Source organism: Mercenaria mercenaria, chromosome 2, assembly GCF_021730395.1.
Source record: "Mercenaria mercenaria strain notata chromosome 2, MADL_Memer_1, whole genome shotgun sequence".
In the NCBI taxonomy this organism is placed as follows: Eukaryota; Metazoa; Mollusca; class Bivalvia; order Venerida; family Veneridae; genus Mercenaria; species Mercenaria mercenaria.
In genome coordinates this window covers 68,481,506-68,505,721 of record NC_069362.1, presented here as the reverse complement: position 1 = coordinate 68,505,721, position 24,216 = coordinate 68,481,506, and the positions used below count along the sequence as shown (strand labels likewise).

General features: G+C 35.9%; 1 protein-coding gene across 2 annotated transcripts; it reads left to right on the top strand.

Moving 5' to 3' along the window:
• Positions 1–163: 163 nt before the first annotated feature.
• LOC123562257 (crossover junction endonuclease EME1-like) lies at positions 164–22,578 on the top strand. Of its 2 annotated transcripts, none has more exons than XM_053536838.1 (10): positions 164–213; positions 2,041–2,555; positions 3,699–3,809; positions 4,944–5,117; positions 8,881–8,973; positions 10,447–10,565; positions 16,451–16,693; positions 17,317–17,500; positions 18,014–18,070; positions 21,556–22,578. In XM_053536838.1, exons 2-10 carry the CDS (start codon positions 2,058–2,060, stop codon positions 21,664–21,666), a joined length of 1,590 nt encoding a protein of 529 aa, XP_053392813.1. In that variant the 5' UTR covers positions 164–213; positions 2,041–2,057; the 3' UTR covers positions 21,667–22,578. The 2 variants fall into 2 exon arrangements, with proteins under 2 accessions (XP_053392813.1, XP_053392812.1); XM_053536837.1 differs by having other exon boundaries at positions 174–285.
• The last annotated feature ends 1,638 nt before the right edge of the window (positions 22,579–24,216 follow it).

Sequence of the window (24,216 nt, the reverse complement as noted above, 5' to 3'; positions counted from 1 at the left end):
AAAAAAGAGTTCTTAAGTAGAAGTTGCACACTTACTTATTTTATTCTTTCCATGTCACCAACTTTTAACAGAAAGTTTAATTAATATATTATGAAAATTATCTAGTCATTATTTATCACTGTTGATAAAACTGTATTATTAATTAGGCGTACGAATAAAATATGACATTTGGCGGGAAATAAAGTGAAAGTAGGGAATATGCATCTACATTCAGTTATTTATTTTGTTTTCATAACAATTGTTGATAAGTAGATATGTAATTTCTTGGATATCTGAGAGATAATGGTCAAAGTTTAGCTTAATTTGAAATCACTAGTAAAAAATCCAAATACGGTTAAATAACAGGAAGAAGCAAAATTGTGTTGTTTTTTTTTCACAGAATAATCTAAAAATTCAGATATATTTCACATTAATTGCGACTGGGTAAGTAACTGTTTGTTATATATACTCGCCACTGGTGGCCCATATTGACGAAAGAAGATTGTTAATAGTGGTAGGATTATCACTTTTGCTTGAAAGTAGAAGTTCAGGTTTCAATGAATTTTCCAAGCCATTTAATTAGGTCTAAACCTTAATGGCTTCCATATTGAGTATACCTTCAAAACATGGAAATATTTGAAAAAGGAAAACATCTTTACCAACAATATGCCTGATCATTACATGTTACTATCTGGCACAATTGATACTTAAAATAGTCTCAAAAAGTTGTCTCCCTGTAAAATGAATTCTGGTCCATTTGTAAAGAAATTTATTAAAATAAAGAATTGCTTTAAACTATGTCCAGCATAATGATGTGAAATTTCAGCACTGGTAAATTATTGCAAATACATTTGTACATCTAAACAAAGATATGTAACTGTACTTTTGAGTTTTTAAGGGCACTTAACTGTCCAAAAGTGTGGCCTTTTCCAGAATTCAATGTATATATCAGTAAACTCAGTAGCCTGCCAGTCATAATCCCTAGACGATTGTTCGGCAGTAGAAAGTTGAAGTTGAAAACTGGCAGTTGTTATATAGTGTGTAATATACATGTTTTATATGATGTACCAGTCTGCTATTATTAAGCTTGATTGTATTCTGCGCTTCCAAAGATTCTCCTTACTGATTTTATTTATTGGAGAATAAAAGTCAAAATTTCAAAAGGATTAATACAGACCAACCCAGCAAATATTTCAGGACTTTTTAAGGATTTTCCCCATAAATTTCAGGACTACTTTTCAACTGTTTTCAAGGATAATAATCAAGTGAAACAGTAAAAGATTCTACATTTAAATTATTCTCGGCCGACAAAACGCTTCCAGCATGTCTTTCTCTTTTTCTATGTGATTTTACTCCAGTCTCCGCCATTTTTCCAATGTTGAATTATATTATCACTATTTACACTCAATAAATGGCTAAATGTCAAGTTTATTGTTTAATACCACTTTGAAATTCTATTGGGCCATTAAATAAACATGTACAAGTTTTGTATTATTTTCAATAAACTTTCAAACTAAACAGTTGAATTCTTTATTTAGCAAAGATAGCGGTCAGGATTATAATTGTATTATATAGAATATCTTAATGGGGAGTCAAAATGAAAAATTATAGCTCAAAAAACAAACACCATTACTCTGCATTATGGATTTTGTTATATTGTATGGTAGACACAGTCATCACTCGTGCCCGCTCATGATGAAATAATGCACGGAGGGGCACCTGAGGTCTTCCTCCACCATCAAAGCTGGAAAGTCGCCATATGACCTATAGTTGTGTTAGTGCTATGTTAAACCCAACAAATTCTGTGTTTTAAAGAAGTTATTTCATTATATTTTTCACAAATCTGGTTTAATATTTGTTTAGCATGGTAGAAATTATTATTGAATCTGTTCTTTAAACTGTCCCCTCATTCATTCCATAGAAGTTACACATCTTCAGTATGTATATATGACAATTATTTTCTGGCAGATCTTACCACTATTATCATGGTGAAAATTTCTCCTTGCTCTTACTGCTTTCGACCTAGTGAAAGAAAAATATATTATTTATTTCTGTTTATAGTTTTGTTGGATGACAAAATGAAGAAGCAGGCAAATAGAAGGGATTTCATATCAGACAGTTCCTCTAGTGATGATGAAAGTCTTCCAGAACTGGGTAGTCTTCGAGACAGGCTGGCAAGGAAAAGACAGTTCAGTGCCTTGTCTTCATGTGCTAGTAGTACCACTGAGCCAGTCTTGCAAGAGTCTGAACCTGGCACCAGTTATACAGAGGAAATAAGGAAGCCAGATAGTGAATCCTACAGTTGCACTTACACTGCACCATCAACAGATACTAATTACACAGACAACTTCAGTGATAGTTCAGGAGACGAAGCAGAAAAGCTGTCACTCTCTCAGATAATAGGAAACTCCGTAGAGACTGAGGAAGTAGACACTGAACCAAATACTGAAAAGTCAGCTGATATTGTAAAGCCTCCAGGAATTGGTAAATCAATGGACGTCGGTAAACCTGAACAAGTTAAAGCAAAGAAGAAAAGAACTGCTGAAGAGATAGAAGAGAGCAAAAGGAAAGCTCAGGTGGATATACAGTTTGATTTTGATACTTACATTGTTCATCTTATACGGGATTGTGTTAGGCAGACTGGCTGCTTGACCTTTGTTACTGGTTTAGATATAGCACCTTTTTTCTGATAATTGACTTCAGGAAAGTGTACAGGTCTACTACAAATTGTTACATGACACTTAGTACATGTATAAATCACCAGTGCATAGTTCGTGCTATTGACTGGTTTATAGATGAATGCTCAATTTTGCATGCTTGAAGAAGGAAAAATATGACATTGAAATTCTCTTGTCATGTAACTGAACACTTTAATGGTTTACCAGTCAATGTTGAAAAATGAAAACAATTGGTCTTCAGGCAATAAGTTCTGACTATTGACCACCAAGCCATTCAGTAAATGCATAAAGTTGTTTAATAGTATAGACATGGAACTTTTTTGGTTTAAGCACTGCACAATATTATGGCCCCTTTGTTTTGAGCAGTGTATAGATAGACTGCCAGTAGCATTTAGTACTGAAAAAAAGATATATGGAGTTTCACCAATAGCTAGTTTGTTGTTGTTGTGGAGGTTCAAAACTTGCATCAGTGTTGAAAACGGTCTTTTTAAAACATTTTTGCATTACATGTTTTTTGTAAGTCTTGTTTTTTTCTCTGGTTTCTTATTCATTGTTTTGTACTTATTTTCAAATGAAATAGGCAGTATCTTTAAATTGTTCAATACTGAATTAACATATTAGTGTATTTAAACATAATTTTTGTGCATTTATTTTCTATTAAAATTGTGAAAAGGTTGTAACACTTTTTCTTTGACAACAACATGAGTTGTCTTCATACCAGTTGAAAAATAAGAAATTGAATAGTTTTAAAAATTAAGAAATACGGGACTGGGAATCTAACTCACTCCGAAATACTTAAATCTGAAACAGATTACACTGCCGCTTGGTCAACAAGAACCAGTGCTTCTGTTGAAAAAGTTGTGTATAGACTTACTCTTATGAAACTCTTTTGTTTGTTTACATTTCAAAAACACCTTTATACTGTACCTATAAAAGCTGCACAAGATAATTTTTGAGTATGAACGGTCTGATTAACTGATTGACATATGAATGTAAAATATACAAATGGTAATTAAACGTTCCATTCATTTCTTATGCCAGGAGAAGAGGGAAGAGCGAGAAAAACAAAAGGCAGCTAAAGAAGCAGAAAAGCAAATGAGAAAAGTAGAGAGAGAATCCAAGAAGCAGTTTGCTGTGGGATCATGTTTGAAGGTTTGTGGAGGCTGGGTATTGTAGACTTCAAAAATGATTTTCCCTTTATCAACTGGACAATGGTAGAAATACTATGCAGTATTACTCTTAAAGCAGCATGCCTCGAGATTCGGCTAAAAAATTATCTTTCTTTCAGATTGAAGTTTGGTCATATTACGAACATTAGAATATGAATTTTTGATTCTAAAATATTTTAAAAGTTCCAAATCAAGAAAAAAAGATGACCGCATCGGGAATCGAACCTCGGACCGCCGCGACAATAAAGACATTTTCCCGTCGTCGTAACCAATAGTGCTATAGCTGAAGTAGTGAATAATGACTTCAAAATATAGATATTTATAATCGAGACAGTTTACCTGGAGTAAAAGCGTGACAAACGCTTTTCGATTTTCATCGTAAAAAGTAGTAAAAACAGTGTTTCCGTAACATAAAGTTTGTCAGTACTTGAGTTTTAAAGCCTTCTTAAGAAATATAGCATTTATTTCAAGATATCTTAAAAAAAAATTATTTTTTTTTTTGTCGAAAGATCTGGTCCTGCCTCAGGCATGCCGCTTTAAGTTTTACTAGAATTGGCAGATTAATTAGAAAATAAATTTAAAAGGGAACTACTCAGCCAGGCTATTTATCACAAAGTTTGCAGTTAGATATGTTTGTTATGGAAAAAAGTCCACGTTTAAAACATATTTTTAAACAGATCTTGTTGATGTTAAGTTTAACAGTGATGATAGATGCAGAATTGTTTGTATGCATGTTTTTTAGTATTTGTACATATCTGTGACGATCGCTTACCACCAGTGCAAGTGATGGAAAAGTGTATGATAAGTTAATAAGGCATTAAGAAGGACTTCCTTCCATGTGCACCTAAAAAAAAAGATGAAAAAATATACATTGTGATGTTTATGAATATATAAATTGACAGTGTGAGGAAAATGGATTATAATATTATATAAATAAGGAACTTTGTTACATATCATTATAAAGTTTTATTAACATGTCCATAGTTCTTGTGACTTACTCTGATGTATTTCATTATATTCTATATCAGTGAGGGACTGAATTGAAAAATTTTCTCAGTAACATTCTCTGTTAAGAAAAGATGTTAAAGATGTAACAAAATCTTATATCTGTTTTCAGTATATTAAAGTACTGATAGACACCCATGTGGTGAATACCTGTGGGCTGGGAGTGGTTCTGTTCAAGGCGTGTGAAGAACTAGGGGTTACATGTGAAACAAAAGAGCTTCCGTTACCATTTACAATCATGTGGCGTAGACAAGTCACAGAGTGCAATATGTCAGCAGATATGAAGGTATCATCCCTGAAATGTAGTACCGGTTATGGTAGCTTGAATTAGTCTTTATATGCCTGAAGGATGTATTATGTTATGACGCCAGTGTCTGTCTGTCAGCAATTTAGTGTCTGCTCTGTAACTCTTGAACCCCAAGAAGGATTTCAAAGAAACTTGACACAAGTGTTCACCACATCGAGACGACGTGCAGAGCGCATGTTTTGGATGGCTTACTTCAAGGTCAAGGTCACACTTAGTAGTCAAAGGTCTTATGAGTTTGTTTTGTGTCCGCTCTGTAACTTGAACTGCTTGAAGGATTTTAAAGGAACTTGGCACAAATGTTCACCACATAGAGATGAAGTGCAGAGCGCATGTTTTGGATGGCTCATTTCAAGGTCAAGGTCACACTTTGGAGTCAAAGGTCATATGAGTTTGTTTTGTGTCCACTCTGTAACTGTTGAACTGTTTGAAGGATTTTAAAAAACCTTGGCTCAAATGTCCACCTCATAGAGATGACGTGCAGAGTGCATGTTTTGGATGACTCACTTTAAGGTCAAGGTCACACTTAGGGGTCAAAAGTCATACCTTTCGGGCATATATTGCTTCACATTGGGGTGCTCCTGTTATATATTACCATCTGGCTCTGGAGTTATGGCCCTTGAATTACTGAAAAGTATGAAATCTCACAGTGTTTGCTTTCTAACTTAAGCAGTTCTTATCAAATGTTCATCAAACTTGGTCATAAGGTTTATGGGTAAAATATTTTGGCCAAGTTTCTAAACCAGCTGGATCCTCAGTGTCTGGAGTTATGACTCTTTTAATGCACACTATTGCAAAAATTGACAGTGTCAGGTCTCTCTCTTAGCACTTTTTGTCCAGTGTCTACTAACTTACTTACTTATTCCTCTTCGCCCACGGGTGGGCATAGGGCCTTCACCACTGTCCTCCAGTCGTCTCTGTTTTCTGCCTTTTTCTTTTTCTCGCCCCATGAAAGCCTGACTGTCCGCAACTTAGCATCCAGGGTTCTTCTCCAGGTCAGTGCTGGTGGACCTCGTTTTCATTTGCCCTGTCGGTTCCAGTCAAGAGCTTGGCGGGTGATGTTTGCCTGTTCTCTTCGCAGAATGTGACCCAGCCATCTCCACTTTCTTTCTTTGATGGAGAGTATTACTGACTTCTGCTCGGTCCTCCTTCAGAGCTCTTCATTTGAAATTCTCTCTGGCCAACTTATTTTTAGGATTCTGTGGAGACAGTTGTTGATAAAGACTTGGAGCTTATGTTCAGTACTCTTGGAGTGCTTCCGTGTCTCGGAACCGTACAGCAAAACTGACTTTACATTGGAGTTGAAAACTTTTATCTTCGTTTTCAGCCGAATAATTGTGCTGCTCCAGATCTTGGATAGGGAGTTGAAGGCACCTCTTGCTTTTCCAATCCTGGTTTTAACATCTTCATCAGAGCCCCCTGTCTTGCTCACAACACTGCCAAGGTAAGTGAAACTCTTAATCAATTGGCTAATTATCCATTGTAACCTGAGATTCATTCCTGTTGTTGATTCTCATGCTCTTTGTTTTCCTGATGTTGATGTGGAGCCCTGTCTGCTTGGCTGTTAGGTCCAGACTCTGTGTCTTTTCCTGGATGTGTTGGTGAGTGTGGGACAAGAGAGCTATGTCGTCTGCAAAGTCGAGATCTTCCAATTGCTTCGTGAAGGTCCACTGTTACTAAGCCCCCTAGGCTCTCTGATCACAGTCTTCGTGATCCAGTCGACCACTAGTGAGAAGATCAGTGGAGACAACAAACAACCCTGATGCACACCTGTTGAGACAGTGAAGTGAGGGGAAAGGTAGATCTGCAGTTGTTTTGCGATCAGCTTTTAGGGCTTCTAGTGGGATCCCGCCGAGGCCTGGGGCTTTACCATTCTTCAGCATCCCAACTGCATCCATGATCTCGTCCTTGGTGATAAGTCCCGTGTCTGTGGCCAGCTGGTCTACCCTGTTCCTCTTGTCCATTCTGGTGCACAAGATCATTGTTTCCACAAAAGTCCGCATATAGTTCTCCATTCTCAATCAAGGGGCCAACACCTTCCTTGCCCATAACACTGTCTCTCCCTACGTTATCGTGAACTACTTTCGCATTCATATAACCCATCACTAACACTATGTCTCTCTTTGCCACATTGTCAATTACACCCTGAAGTTGTTGGTAATAATCATCCTTTACTTGCTGATCCGCCTGGTTAGATGGAGCGTAGCATTGAACTAAAGTCATTTGAAACTTTGACCAGAGACGTGCTGTGATAATCCTGTCATTAACTGATTCCCATTCCATGAGGCATTTACTTGTCCTCTTGCTGATGAGAAAACCAACGCCATCATGGGCACTTCCTTCTGCTGGACCAGAATATAAAAGGGTCTGACCGGATGCAAAGCAAAGTCTCCCTGAACCCGTCCACCGCACTTCACTCATCCCGAGAATATCTAGTTGGTATCTTTCCATTTCCCTAGCCACTTGTGCAGTCCGTCCAGTTTCATAGAGCGTTCTCACATTCCAAGTCGCAATCCGCGTAACGTTCTTCGGTGAGAGTAAATTGGTCTGCAGATTACTCCACGTCATGAGCTCTCGCCAGGGTCGATTCCGTAGATCCATCCTTTGTTCAGTAGTGTTGGTTTCTGTAGTGAGCTTGGTTTTACAGGGTAGGGTTGCTGGCCCTACACCCAACCCTCCTCCTTCTTCAGCCAGGGCTTGGGACTGGCCTTGGTGGAGTTCTACTAAGCTGGATCACAATGTTTGTGGGTATAATATCTCCAAGTTCTGTAACCGGACTGATTGTCTCGAAGGCTTTGGAGTTATGCCTAAGATCTTTTGCTGTAGAGACAGCTCACATGACCTGGAAATGCTGACTGTTTTGTAAATGTTCATTACAAATAGAGACAGTTCATTGGACCTGGAAATGCTGATTGCTTAAAAAAAAAAGTTTCGTGCCAGAAAAGATGGTTCACAGCACCTTAAAATGCTAGCTGCTTTGTAAATGATTATTGAAGGTAGTGACAGTTCACATCACCTGGAAATGCTGCCTTTTGATAAAATGATGTTGCAGTAAAAAACAGTTCACAAGACCTGGAAATGATGGCTGTTTTGTAAATATTTATAACAGCTAGAGACCGTTCATAGAGATACTAGATGTGCATACCTATAACTGATTTTATACATATTTGTATAACTATTACCCTGCAGATAGAGACAGTTCATAGAGATGCTAGATGTGCATACCTATAACTGATTTTATACATATTTGTATAATTATTACCCTGCAGATAGAGACAGTTCATAGAGATGCTAGATGTGCATACCTATAACTGATTTTATACATATTTGTATAATTATTACCCTGCAGATAGAGACAGTTCATAGAGATGCTAGATGTGCATACCTATAACTGATTTTATACATATTTGTATAATTATTACCCTGCAGATAGAGACAGTTCATAGAGATGCTAGATGTGCATACCTATAACTGATTTTATACATATTTGTATAATTATTACCCTGCAGATAGAGACAGTTCATAGAGATACTAGATGTGCATACATATAACTGATTTTATACATGTTTGTATAATTATTACCCTGCAGATAGAGACAGTTCATAGAGATGCTAGATGTGCATACCTATAACTGATTTTATACATATTTGTATAATTATTACCCTGCAGATAGAGACAGTTCATAGAGATACTAGATGTGCATACCTATAATTGATTTTATGCATGTTTGTATATAACTCTGCAGGTAGAGACAGTTCACAGTGATATCGAGGAGCAAGAAATGATGGCTGTGATACCTGTCACAGACTTTGTACATATGGTCAACACTTTCAAACTGGTAAGTTATTTCTGTAGTACATATTCTTGCACAGTACAGGTTAATATACTTGAGGATCTAATTAAAATAATTGAGGACCTAATCTTTCACAGTGCCAGTTGATATATTTCAGGACATTATCTTTCGCAGTACCAGTTAATATACTTGTTGACCTAATTAATATAATTGAGGACCTAATCTTTCATAGTGCCATTTGATATATTTGAGGACCTTGTCTTTCACAGTACCAGTTAATATTCTTGAGGAACTAATTAATATAATTGAGGACCTAATCTGTCACATTACCAGTTTTATATACTCGAAGAATGATTTCCTGCCAGACTGTCACTGCTGCATCTTTGGTATAGGTACACCCAAAAATTCTCCCAAAACTAATCAAAGCCTTGGTAGACTCTTTTCTGTTATATTTCAATAACTGTTTGTCTTAATACTAATAATTGCATTTGCAGTTTGTCCATTAACAAATATGGAGACACTTGTACAGAATACAATAAAGTAAAACCTTTCAGAGGAATCGTTGTATTAGCTCACCTGTCACACAGTGACAAGGTGAGCTTTTGTGATTGCTCTTCATCTGTACACAATTTCTTGTGAACATGATAGAGACCACATTTTGCACTCAATTTTAATCAAACTTTCACACAACTTGTACTGGCATAATATCCTGGTTCCTTTCGAAAACTGATCTCATCATGGGTTCCGGAGTTATGGCCCCTTAAATTTTTGCTTTAGAGATATACATGTATGGCCCTGCAGATTTCAGTTTGATTGCCTTATGTAGACAAAAGTTATGATCCTTTGTATAATGTTTACTGTATAATGTTAGTTTATAACTTTGCAAATGGCATTGTTTAGCTTAGGACACGTGGCTTTCTTGGAGAGTGAGGTATGCATTCTGGCTTTTGGGGTGCAGGTTAATGTTCCCGTTACTGAAAGAAGAAAATTGTTTCTGTGCAATAACATCTCTTAGAAATAAGGTGTTGTAACCAAACATAGAATTTGGGAAGCTTGCGTGGAACTTTTAACTAAACTCCATAGTAAGGCATCTTGCACAGAGACTAAGATTCTGTTGCATTTTTTGTTTGCTTTGGTCAGGGTCATCTTTACATAATTACGTAGTACTACTTAAAATATGAAATGTTGTACCAAATAACTTCTGTTAGAAATGAGGTACTTTTTTCTAAAAATGTATCACTAAGCTGTTTCAGCTAAATAGCTTTAGTAAGGAATGACACATTGGGACCAAACTGACATCCATTTTGAAAAAGATGAGGGCTTTTTGTTGACAGAGAATGTTTTCTAAAGGTGAAACTTTATCCCATTAGGCTAAAGATACAAATTGACTGAATTTGCCTGTTTTACTTGATAGAAATGTCATTATAGGTAAGATTATATTTTATTACTATGGTGGTGTTGAAAATTGGCATAAAACTCTGTAAAAGGAGAGAAATAATAATATGTTTTACATTACAGAAGCAGAGAGGTCAGCTTAATGAAGGTATTACAGTAAGAGGTTATGTCAACCAGATGAAGTCCTGTCTACCAGACAAAAGTATTACAATAATTGTACCAGGGCTTGAACAGTACTTTAGGTAGGTATAATACCATATCACGGAAAGACAGCATTGACTAGATACAACAGAGAAACACAGCTTCGGCTTGATGGTGGGTCTTTATGTCAGAACTGTTGAAAGTTGAATCACTTCCCTGTAACAGCTGTTGATCAAAAGAATTCTTTCATATGAGTGAGCAAAATTCTGGCTTGCTGTCAGAGTGTTGTTGTTTCTTGGTTAAAATAATGCCTTGGTTGACAACCGGGAATGTCAATCTTGATAAAAGCAGGAAAATTGCTGTTTTTCCATACCTGATGTTGTGACTTAAATTAAACCAAACAACAGATAAAAGAGTTATTCTGTAAAAATATATATTATAATTCATTGAGAAGTATGACTCAATCCATAGAATAACTGTTACAAGAAACAGTACTACATGTACTGGGTAGATGGAGGGAAGGTACAAAACTACTTTAAATAATGTTTAAAAGTTCGAAAATCTCTTGAAAATCTTAAAACATATTATAAAGTCATTGTGACTGTGCCTTGGAGAGACATGGTGGGTGAAGTGGAGTCGGAATGGTGTTATAATTCTTTTGCTTACTTTCTGTAAGCAGTCAGAATTAAATGTTGGATGTCAAGTTGAAAGGTCACCATTACTCAATTTTGCAGTATACTAATAATATCTTCTGTTTTTTTCAAACCTACGAGGGGTGTTTGAAAAGTATCCAGAAATATTTCATAACTTATTTATTTATATGGTTATTAGAATGAAAATTCTAAAAGTGATACTTTGATATATTTTGTACATAATCCAAATGACAAAATGATACAAATTGCACCCTTTCAAGATCCACAGTCTCTATGGTAACGTTGGGCGGGGCAAACTACTCATGATTGCATCTGAAAAGCCTGTCTGACACCTCTAAAATTTACATCTTTTCGAAATATTTGCCTTTGCATGATACACATTTCTCCCACCTACAAATCCACTTGCCAAAGGATGACCTGAAATGCTCCTTTGGAATTTTATGCAGTGTTTCCCGGACAACGGTGGGTAAGTCATCAACATCATTAAACCTACTGCCGCGCAGCTCTGATTTCAAGGTGGGAAAGAGCCAGAAATCGCACAGTGCTAGATCCGGGGAATATGCAGGATGCTTCACTGTGTCAATTCTCAACTCTCTCAGTGTTGTTTGGTGACCACAGAGGAATGGGACGGTGCATTGTCTTGATGTAATAGGAATTTGCCATCAAGTTCCTGTCTTTTCTTCTTCACTGCTCGTACCAGATCACGCTTGATAACCTGAAATTGTGATAAAATTATCGTACCAAATGATTTTCTCGTGACATCAAATATTTATTACAACAGTAAAATACATTTTCATAACATATACATGTATCAACATTTAAGTTCTACAATTACCTTCGAATAATAATTTGCTGTGACCGTCTTCCCTGCTGGTACCGCATGACACAGAACCACGCCTCTCGAATCAAAGAAAATGATGAACATTAGCTTCTTTGTTGAGCGGTTCACTAAGGCCTTTACTGGTGATGGTGAATCTGGATGTTTCCACATGCATGAGTCTTTTTTTATTTTCTGGGTCATATACACTAATCCATGTTTCATCTGCAGTGATTATTGTGTTTGTGAAGCGGTAGCCATGGTTACGATACTGCCTAAGAAATGACTTGGCGTCTTCTACTCTCTGATTTTTCTGTTCAAGTGTTAGAATTCCAGGAATCCATTGAGCGCATACCTTAGACATGCCGAGCTCCCTAGTAACTATTGAATGGACTGTCGACGTGCTAAGTCTTCCGTATTGTAAGCCTTCTATCACTCTGCAACAACTCCCTAATTTCGTCTGCTTTTCCTGACGTGCATGGGCATCCAGATCTTGGGCGGTCGGCAACATCGTGCAAAGGATCGTTCTTGAAGATGTGAACCACTCTTATATGCTGGTTTTCATCATTGAATTTTTGCTGTAATTGTCTATGGTCATGGAGAGTGTCTCTGATTTTGTTTTTCCCATTAATACACAAAACTTCATGGAATATAGCTGTTCAAGTGCCATATTGATGGCTTCAGCAAGACGAATGTTCTCTACTTCTGTTGTTTACGGAAATGACGTCAGATTTCAGCTCATGACGTTACGCAGGAATTGACTAAAGGGCGCGAAAGATGCACATATATTTTGGGCAGTGTTTTACGTTGAGAATATGTCTTTATGTACTCTTTAAAGACACAATTGTAAACACTTGACATGTTTCGCGATTTTCCGAATTTGCCCCGATTAGCATCACCCGACGTTGCAATAGTGACAGTGGATTTTGCATTAGTGCTTTTGTATCATGTTTTCTTTCGGATTATGTACAAAATATATTAAAGAATCACTTTTGAAATTTTTATTCTAGTAACCATATAAATAAATAAGTTATGAGATTTTTCACTATATCTCAGTTACTACTAAATGGATTTGAATGGATTATGAATTATGCCCCCTTTTTGCTTAGAATTATGCTTATATTTAATGTTTTGATACACTTTATCTCTCTTATCACTTAATACTCTTGACACAGACTCAAGCTATTGTCCAATATCTTCATCTACATTGGAGTCATTAAACACTCCAGTGACAGCTCCAGCCTCCTCAGATGTGCCCAGTTCCACTATCCAGCTTCGAAAAAGTCGAGCACGCTGTCTCCTGTGACAGCTCTTGTTTGTGCCCTCCCCTTTGGGGTGGTATAGTAACTGCAGCGTCTGTCTGTTGGTTCATTTGTCCCAACTTTATGACCAGTCAGTTTTTAGCTCGGCTATTCAAAGAATAGTCTAGCTATTCTACTCACCCTGGCGTGTGCATCGGCATCACAGCTTTATTAAAGTTTTGCATGCAAGTACATACAGCTATCATTTAAAGGCATATAGCTTTGAAACTTAATTTTTCTTTTTCTAAGTCAATTACCAACTTCACTGGGTCAAGTTCCATAACTCTGACATGTATTTTGAGCACATTATGCCCCCTTTTGGACTTAGAAAATCCTGGTTAAAGTTTAGTGTGCAAGTACATACAGCTATTCCTAAAAGGCATATAGATTTGAAACTTATTTTTTATTTTTCTTGATCAATTACCAACCTCACTGGGTCAAGTCTCATAACTCTGACATGTATTTTGGGCAAATTCTTTTGGACTTAGAAAATTTTGGTTAAAGTTTTACATGCAAGTTTATATCTCCAAAACTAATGTAGATATTGAATTGAAACTTCACATGTGTCTTCAGGGTTATAGAACTAGTTGATAGCATCAAGTCCCATAACTCTGACCTGCATTTTGGCCAAATTATGCCCCCTTTTGGACTTAGAAAATCCTGGTTAAAGTTTTGCGTGCAAGTACATACAGCTATTACTAAAGGCATATAGATTTGAAACTCATTTTTTATTTTTCTAGATCAATTACCAACCACACTGGGTCAAGTCCCATAACTCTGACATGTATTTTGGGCGAATTATGCCCCCCTTTGGACTTAGAAAATTCTGGTTAAAGTTTTACATGCAAGTTACTGTCTCCAAAACTAATGCAGATATTGAATTGAAACTTCACATGTGCCTTTAAGGTTATAGAACTAGTTGATAGCATCAAGTCCCATAACTCTGACCTGCATTTTAGCCAAATTATGCCCCTTTTATTTATTTATTTATTTGGGTTTTACGGCGCACCAACACAGTATAGGTTATATAGCGCCAAACAGGATTACAAATTTTGGTTTCACATCTCATTTACATCGAAATAAAAACACGAGATGTGGAATCAAAATTTGCATACCTGCTGGAATCACAGAGTTACAGCAAAACCAAGTGTTAAGACCCTATTAGTCGCCTCTTACGATCATGCAAGGGTAAGGCAGTGGTTCCAAGTCTTTTCATACACAGATCGTCCCAGAACCACATGGGGCTTTTGCATGCAAGTACATACAGCTATTACTTAAAGGCATATAGATTTGAAACTTATATTTTTTCGTTTTCTAGATTAATTACCAACCTCACTGGATCAAGTCCCATAACTCTTGACATGTATTTTGGGCAAATTATGCCCCCTTTTGGACTTAGAAAATTCTGGTTTAAGTTTTGCGTGCAAGTTACTATCTGCAGAACAAATGCAGATATTAAGTTGAAACTTCACATGTGCCTTCGGGGTTATAAAACTTGTTGATAGCATCAAGTCTCATAACTTTGACCTGCATTTTGGTCAAATTATGTCCCCTTTTAAACTTAAAACTCTTTTGATGTTTTAACATTTTAAGTAATATTTTCTTGCTTCTTGGACAATATTTCGAATAGCTGAGCATTGGCTGTCTTACGAACAGCACTTGTTCATTCATAGATGGATTACAAAAAGACTTTTCACAAATGATCAATATGACATGATGATGTGTCACATGCAAGAACCTTAAATCTACTCGTCTTACTTTTTGAATTATCTCCCTTTAATGAATGTCCATTCTGATTTTGTGTCAGTTCTGTAACTCTGTTGTTCAGGGATAGATTTTGAAAAAACAACTTTGCACCAATGATCAGCTTGCTTGGTTCACAAAGTCCTCATAGGTCTATAGACGCCATGCAGACCTATTCCTCGAATAACAACTATTAATAACTATTACATACTGTGAAGATATTTAAATTGTTGGTAAGGAATTTCATGCTTTTAGACAGAACAGCTGTTTCACAGGGATTTGAAATTGTAGATTTCATATTTGAAACATAAAATGGATGGAAGTTTTACCATACTTGCTTGCTTGTTTTTTTTTTGTTTTTTTTTTTCAAGAATAACATGAAATCCTAGTCCCCCATGAATATAAATGATATCACAGTATATTCTCAAAACTTGACTAAAGTTATAGAAAGTGTATATCTCTATAAAATCTAGGTTATCAGATAGGTGTCTTCAAAGTAGTAGCCCTTGGATTTCAAAGAATTGCAAAAATTGGCAGTGTGCTCATTTAAGCTAGTATTATTTATTTAATGTCATACTTACACAGAAGATGTATTATTTATAGAATCTTGGTCAGGTTATATAAATAGTCAGATTGGGATGTTATCTCTATAGTTATGGCCCTCGACTTAATCAAAAGTGAAAATTAATATTGTCTACTCAATAAGTAGAATATTCTAGAATTAAAACTTGATTCGCTGTTACGGGTGTATACAGTGACAGATTGGCACTCTTGTTTAAGATCAAAATATTTTCCATTCTTAAAAATATTGTATCTGGGGTCCTCTTCAGTTGAAAGGTGTTTCAGAATCACACTGACACATTCTCAATGTAGTTGATTTACAGTCTTATTTCTATAGTTAGAGTTATACAAGTTTTGCTGTGTTTTAATGTTGAGCTTAAATTTCTGAAATGGAAAGTTTCATCACATAATTGCTATGCTATGATTCACCAGTAAACATTTTACCATCTTCGTCATTGAGAAAATTGCAGCAGACTATAATAATAATGTTGGAAATAATTTATTTATTTATTTATTTTGTTGGGTTTATTGTCGCACCGACACAATTTTAGGTCATATGGCGACTTTCCAGCTTTTAATGGTGGAGGAAGACCCCAGGTGCCCCTTCGTGCATATTTCATCACGAGCGGGCACCTGGGTAGAACCACCGACCTTCTGTAAGCCAGCTGGATGGCTTCCTCATGTGAAGAATTCTACGCCCCAAATGAGGTTTCGAACCCACATCGATGAGGGGCAAATGGTTTGAAGTCAACGACTCTAACCACTCGGCCACGGAGTCCCCGCAATGTTGGAAATAATGAAAAGAATGAAAAATAGCTATTCTTTCTCTATTTTGCAACATATTAAGCTTAAAATGGTTAACATGGTTTTGTTACATTTAATTATGTCTGTGAAAATTTCCTTTTATGCAGGGATGTGAAATCTAAGACACAGAGACAGTACAGAGAAGCAGTCCAGTCTGCTAACCCCAACCATAAAAGTAAACCAGGCAAAGATAAACCTGGACTGGTTACAGTTTCTCGTGTTGATGTAGAGGAAGCAGTCACAGATACCCTGCTGCAGACTGGTTGTTCCACGTTTATGCTAGAAACCTCTGAAGATGTGGCAGACATGGTCAGAAGGTTCTCTAAAGCTGTAGCTGAAAGACCTGCTAAGTATGTGATTAAATCTTCTCTAAAGTTGACAATGACTGTCATCTGTTTTGTTTCAGATGTCGTAAGTATATAGTGTGTCCTTGCAAACACTGCAGGAAGGCAGCGTATCCTCACCAGGAAGCAAGAGAGTTTGGAATAAAATACCCGTATGAGACTGAGAGATAATTTATTTCACATTTTCTTGTCTCACACCAGTACCACACTTGTTTATTTATATTTTACTAAGACTTTATATTTTAATTGTAGTGTGCCTTATTTATGCTTTATTTCCTATGTGCCATTCTTACCATTTGAAACACCTTAGAATTCATTAAATGGAAAATAAAATGTCTACCTTTTTAGAGAGGTGTAGCTCTACACATTTGATAAACCAGAAGTAATGACGTGACATCATTTATGAAGATAAGGTAGAAATAAGCTTGGATTTGGCATACAAGTATATGAAAAATGTGAGTTTAGCAAAACTTCAGGCCATGATCCTGCATTTTTTGTTTGCCAAATTGTTTTAATATGTCTTGAAGTTTTGAAATATTGAGGTTTAATCAAATTTTACATGTAGAAATTCTTATATTCCAAATGTGCAGAACTACTTTAATAGGGGTTATACTGTATATCTATTTCAGAAAGGACAGATTTGATCCTATATTCTCATTCCATGAGGAGGGAGTAGGTGGGGTGAAGGTGGACAAGAATGGTGTTGGTTTGCTGAAAGTGTGGAAACAGCAATTGTTACAGTTTAAGAACATCAGTCCAGATATCTCGCAGGCAATCATAGCTGAGTATCCAAGTCCATTATTACTGAGGAAGGTGTGTATATGTCTTGTAATTTCAAAACTTTCAAACAGTCCTTGAAAAAACAGTTTAACTACTCCAGGTATTATAATATACATATTCCTCGTTTAGAAAAATTTTGGGTCTGTAGCTTTGTTCATGTTTCTAACCATTGGCATTAACCTTTACCCTGCTAAATTTCTAAAATGGACTGGTCCATCATCCAATTTGGGCAGTACCAGTTATTATTCGAAGGGGTGTTCACTGAAAATTTACTGACTGAATAGCGAACAGTGCAGACCATGATTAGCTTGCATGGATGTGCAGGCTGATATTAGTCTACACTGGTTGCAAAGGCTGAATCACTTGTCGCCTGCAGGCTAAAGGTTAAGAAACATTTACTTTGGCTTGTTCCTTCCATGATGTCCGTAATTTGTTTGCAAGTTGCTTAATAAAACATTTGTGTGAGGTAAAACTGAGAAGTATGTATACTGTCTTTTGTCTCATGGATAAGGGTCCTGACACTGAAATTATATATTCCATTTTCAGGCATACCAGAGATGTTCTTCAGAAAAAGAGGCAATAAAACTCCTTGAAAATATTGTGGTATGTTTAACATTCAGATTATTAAATACTTACTGGTTGGTGAGATAACCTTGACAGTTTTAATCACCGGTGTAAATATTTCAAGGATCTGTACATAAAAATAAACTTCAGCTCATCTTTTTTCTGGTGACACTGCAAAAGTTTTATTCATAAAAAGGGACAGTGATGTATTAAGTGGTCCAGAAACGGATATCTAAAATTAGTCTTTTTGTCATGGGAGTTGATAACAATGCACCTGATCTTTTTCATGAAAAAAATGAAAACAGAAATAATTGCTGGCAATATTTTATTAGCTGTTGTTAGTGGTTTCTTATACATTTAAATTAAAACCTGAAAGGTCAGCATAGCCAATGAGATGTCTAAAAAAGAGGTATCACTGAAAGCAAACCTTCACTTGTTTCTTACCACTCTATGTTGGATGACCGCTTTCTGAGTTGGAAGCACATATGAAAAGTTTTAATTTTCTAGTATTTCAACATGATTCACACAGGTCCTGTGTGCCAAGTTTGGAGATTCTGTCCGATTTCATTATCAAGCCAGTTCGTTTTGAATTCCTCAGGATTTTTAATCCTTCATCTGTATTTGGAAAACTATGTGGTATTTATTAAATTAATAGAAGTTTTAAAATGAAATGTGTGTCTGAAGTTTAGTTTTAGTATTTTAAGATTTTTCAAGAAAAAAAAACACTTCATTTCCAACGAAAAAAAAATGTTGCAGGCCCATTCATTTCTTTTCATTTGGCCATATATAAGTTTGATGAAAGATTTAAGTCTTATTAATTTTGGAAGATAGAAGTTTGCATGTCTGTAGAGACTTCTTATGATTGAAGGAAAGAAATAACTTTAACAATTCTAACTTCATTTCAACAGTTTAGCAATAGAAATCAGTTTTAAGTTAGATTTTGAAGAGAGATTACTTTACTTACTAATTATCTGCTAATCTTGACAGTCATTTTGTTGAAGGAAATTGGCAGCAGTAAGCCGTCCACGTGCGAGTGTCAAAAATCAATATCTAATTTGATCATGGATAAGTTTGATTGACAGGCTACTGTGACAGACAGGTCAATTACCCCCAGTGTCAAAATATTATCTTGAGCACTGATGCACAGATATTGAAATAATTTTTTTCTCCATTTTGAAGGTATGAACAGGATAAGTGGATGACCAATTTGAAATTTAAATTCAGATTTGAACACGAGAATTGAAGCAAGCTAATAAATTTCATGCCAAATTAAATTATTAGTCCCCTAATGGTTGAAAACCAGTTTCAGGGACTATAGAAATGCTCTTTTCCATCTGTCCGTCATTCTATCATTCCGTCTGTCCGTAACTGTCATTCATTCAGGGATTTTAATGTCACTTAGCACAAATGTTCCCCATGATGAGACAACGTGTCATGCACAAAACCCGGACCCCTGGCTCAAAGGTCAAGGTCACAATTGGAGGTCAAAGGTCAATAGTTTTTTTTTCCTGTACGGTCCAGAACTCTGTCATCCATGAAGGGATTATAATATTGCTTGGCATAAATGTTTCCCATGATAAAACGATATGTCATTCGCAACACCCACAACCCTAGCTTAAAGGTCAAGGTCACAATTGGAGTTCAAAGGTCAACAGGGCTTTTTTCCTGTCCATAACTCTGCCATCCATGAAGGGATTTTAATATTACTTGGCACAGATGTTCTCCATAATAAAACTATGTGTCATGCCCAACTTTCAGACCCCTAACTCAAAGGTCAAGGTCACACTTGGCAGTCATATATTAACATGGTATGAACAGGGTCTGTTTCGTGTCCGGTCCATAACTTAACTCTGTCATTCATTAAGGGATTTTAATATCATTTGGCACATATGTTCCCCATGATGAGATGACATGTTGTGTGCAAAACCCGGACCCCTAGCTCAAAGGTCAAGGTCACAATTGAAGGTCAAAGGGCATAGTATCTTGGCCAAGTTTGATAACCACCCAAATCGCCCCAGGTATTCCTGGATTATGACCCTTGAATTACTTGAAAAACTGCCATTTTAGGCATGTCCACTCTGTAAGTCAAACAGTTTTCATCAGATCTTCACCAGACTTGCTGACAATGTTTGTGGGCATAATATCTGGCCAAATTTAATAACCACCCAAATCGCCCCAGGTACTCCTGGATTATGGCCTTTGAATTACTAAAACAAACTGCCAATTTAGGCATATGTCCGCTCTGTAAGTTGAGCACCTTTCATCCGATCTTCACCAAACTTGCTGACAATGTTTGTGGGCATAATATCCTGGCCAAGTTCGATTACCACCCAAATCATCCCAGTCACTCTTGGTTTATGGCCCTTGAATTACTCAAAAAACTGCGAATTTAACCTTGTCCGCCCTCATAAGTCGAACAGTTTTCATCCGATCTTCACCAAACTTCATGACAGTGTTTTTGAGCATAATGTCTGATAACCAACCAAATTGCCCCAGGCACTCTTGGATTATGGCCCTTGAATATTTAGACGAGCGTATTTTGTGAAAGTCTGGCACTCTTGTTTGTTCATAATTGATTACATATATGAATTTAGATTTGTTAAATCATATTGTGGTGAAGTAAAAAGAAATGTGTATTTATAAAAATGCTATTTGTCCATACTGTATCATCTGATCATCTACACAACATATGTTCATTTACTAATGGTTCTTAATTCATGTTAGATTTTGTTTATACAGACTCATTTTTCTGGTTGCCTGACCAAGATAGAGATATGGTAACATAAATATAAACCTGATAAATATACTTAGAGTAGGGACTGAATTAGAACTATAATTGTATCGTATTTGTGAAAGAGTTGCATTTATATCTAATATTTACCAGAAATTAATTAGAAATGCAAGTTTGTGAAAGGTTTATTACCTCCCTTTCTCAGACTTACTTTAAGTTCATATTTTTAAAATATCCTGATATCTATCGAGTGAAAATCTAAAAGAAATGCTTTTATACTAAAAGTAGGTAATTATACAATTTTATAAAGACAAAATATAGATTTCTAATAGGGATCTAACTAATATGGAATGGGTCTTTTTGTTCCTTAGATAAGTCTTCAAGTGTTCTGGAATCTAGCACATTTATGAAAATTATTTACAAATTTATTCCAAGGGAAAATCCTTAAAAGGGGTAAAAAACAGAGCAGATATGAAATGCTGCCTACTGGCATTTGATCTCACTTAAGATAACCTTGAAATGCTGCCTACTGACCTTTGATTTCACTAGTTGAACTTGATCTTGTACTGCCATGACTGAAAGTTGCTTTCATTTTAGCAGATAATTGTTAAAAGTTATTTGAAAATCCTTCCACAGGGTAAAAGATACACAGTGGACAACTGAAGAAAAGCAATATGTCCCTTCAGAAATTGGGGGAGGCATAATAAGCATTAGGGGCAATTGCTCTGCCTTCTGTCTAAATACACTTTGCAATAATTGTTGCAGAATATTCCTTATTCATCTCTATTTTCAGGTGAGGAGGGGAGCTGGGGTCCTAGAAACAACAAGACGAGTTGGGAAGGAACTCTCGCGCAGAATTTATACTTTTTTTACAAGTGAAGATCCAGGACTGATTATCAAATGAACATGTTGGCATAATAATATCGGATGGACTGGTTTTTAAATACAGCATTAATTTTCCAGACTGATTCTATTCTTGCAGTAAGAGATTGTCCAAAGTGGGTATTGATATGACCGTAACATAATTATACAGAGATCTGAAAATGTCAACTCATCGAGTAGAGATCATTTGTAACGGACAGGTAGTGAATAATGATACCAGATAGGACTGAATATTAATGATAAACTAAGTACATACAATTTTGTGTTTATGCTTGATTATGTGTTTTACTGATACTTCATAAAATACTGATAAGTCTTATTTTAATGTGTATAGTGTATAAAACTACTTTGTTAAAATACCTGGGTTTCTCCAGATTTATATCTTTTTTGTTTTGAAATTTAGAAAAGGTTTTCTTTTGTAATTGCAATTACAATGTAATTTCAAAGTGCTTCTATGCATTTTTGGAATTCATCTTTAAGTTTTATAAAAAAAATAATAAAGTATTTGCATGTCCCTTTATTAAAGATATTGAATAGAGACTTTTAGATAATTCAAAGTGCTTTTACCAATGCATGCATTATTGATTAAAAATGATATCAATATTGAACATTTGTTTCTGCTCATAGACATTTGCTCCTCTAAACCACCTCATGTTAACCTCATTTGCTCATGCTCTGGGTATCCACATTGCCCTGTGCTCAATACTTTGGTTAAATTTTACCACATTGCTCACTGCTCGGGTCAGTATCATCATCATCCATACCCCTGTGTTCACTACTCAGGTAAGCTCCATCACTCTTACCACTGAGTTCTTTCATGGTTCTACCTTTGTGTCCATCCGTATGATTGAAGTTGCACCAGGGGTCTTCCTCCACCACTGAGGAAGTAGTATTCCATAACATTTGTATGTGGGCATTGTCAACCAGTATGGATACAATGTATGTGAATTTACTACAAACTAAACAAGTCTGTATACTCTTTCTTCTTGACAGTATCATAAACCTGTCATTTGTTTGATGGTAAATGGTTTAGTAATGCCAACATAGTAAATAGATTACTGCAGAAACACTTCAAAACATTGTTGCTTTAAAATGATGTCGTGGACATCGTGATGTTATGTGTTACCACCAAGAGTTGGTAGTTTTTGTCTTGAAAGTATGTCATAGCATTTGTTTATCACATGTTTGACGTCGCGGGAGTGTAATAAAGCCATTAAATAAAAATGATAATACACTAGTGTAATAAAGCTTTGACGTCGACGTCATTTATAGTGCAGGCGACGTCGGTCAAATTGACTTGTTTATATAGTAAAAGAAAGTCAAATGTTTTACGTTTCGACAAGAAAGGCTAACATGTGACAAAAAGAATATTACCGGTACATTTGTGACTTTCCACATTCAATTTATTCAACTCGTTGAATAAAATTCATAAAATGCTCGGCAGAGCCTTGCATTTTATTATTTTATTCAACTCGTTTAATAAATTCAATATGACAAGAGGGCCATGATGGCCCTATATTGCTCACTTGTTATCATTGCACTTGAGGACAAGAAGGTCCTCAGAAAAAATATCTAAATCCAAAGGACAGGAACAACAAAGGGAAGAATTTAAACAAAAAGAAAAAAAAATTCTTACAAGGTATAGATGTGTCAAAATACACCTATAAATTGGAGGTACCATCCATGTTGTACCACAGAAAAGTGGTCTCGGTTTTTCCCTATGGCCAATAAAAAAGTTACTAAAAATAAGCTATTTATAGTAACGAAAAAGGGAAGTAATTAAAAAAAATATATATTGTAAGTGAACAAAAGAAAGATCTGCCAAATAAATCTGTTGACATAAATGAAATTTCAGATCAGTTATATCTTCATTAGTTACGGCGATATACCCATTTTAATTTGAAATAAAGGGAGGTAATTTGACATAAAATCAGTCCATAGTTATCTACCCTGATTGTCTCACTCCAACTAATAACAATAATGAAATTTCAAATAGGTCCTATAAGTACTTACTGATATAAATCCATTTTGATTACAATCATGGGAGGTAATCAGATATAAAATAACTCTGGAACCTACGATTGGATCTGATTTGTCATGGAATCCAAGATTTATTGTTGTTGAAGACAGTTTGGACGTTTGTATCAAATAAAACCATAAATATAGTCTCTATATGGCTGCAAAAGCCAAAACAGCCAATTTTGGACCTTTAAGGGACCATAACTCCAGAACCCATGATGGAATCTGGCCAGTTCAAGAAAGGAAGCAAGATCTTGTGGTGATACAAGTTGTGTGCAAGTTTGGTTAAAATAAAATCATAAATGAAGCTGATATTGTGCAGGCAAGGTCAAAATAGCTAATTCTGGCCCTTTCAGGGGCCATAACTCTGGAACCCATGAAGGAATCTTGCCAGTTCAAGAAAGGAACCAAGATCTTATGGTGATACAAGTTGTGTGCAAGTTTGGTTAAAATAAAATCATAAATGAAGCTGCTATTGTGCAGACAAGGTCAAAATAGCTCATTCTGGCCTTTTCAGGGGCCATAACTCTGGAACCCATGATGGAATCTCGCC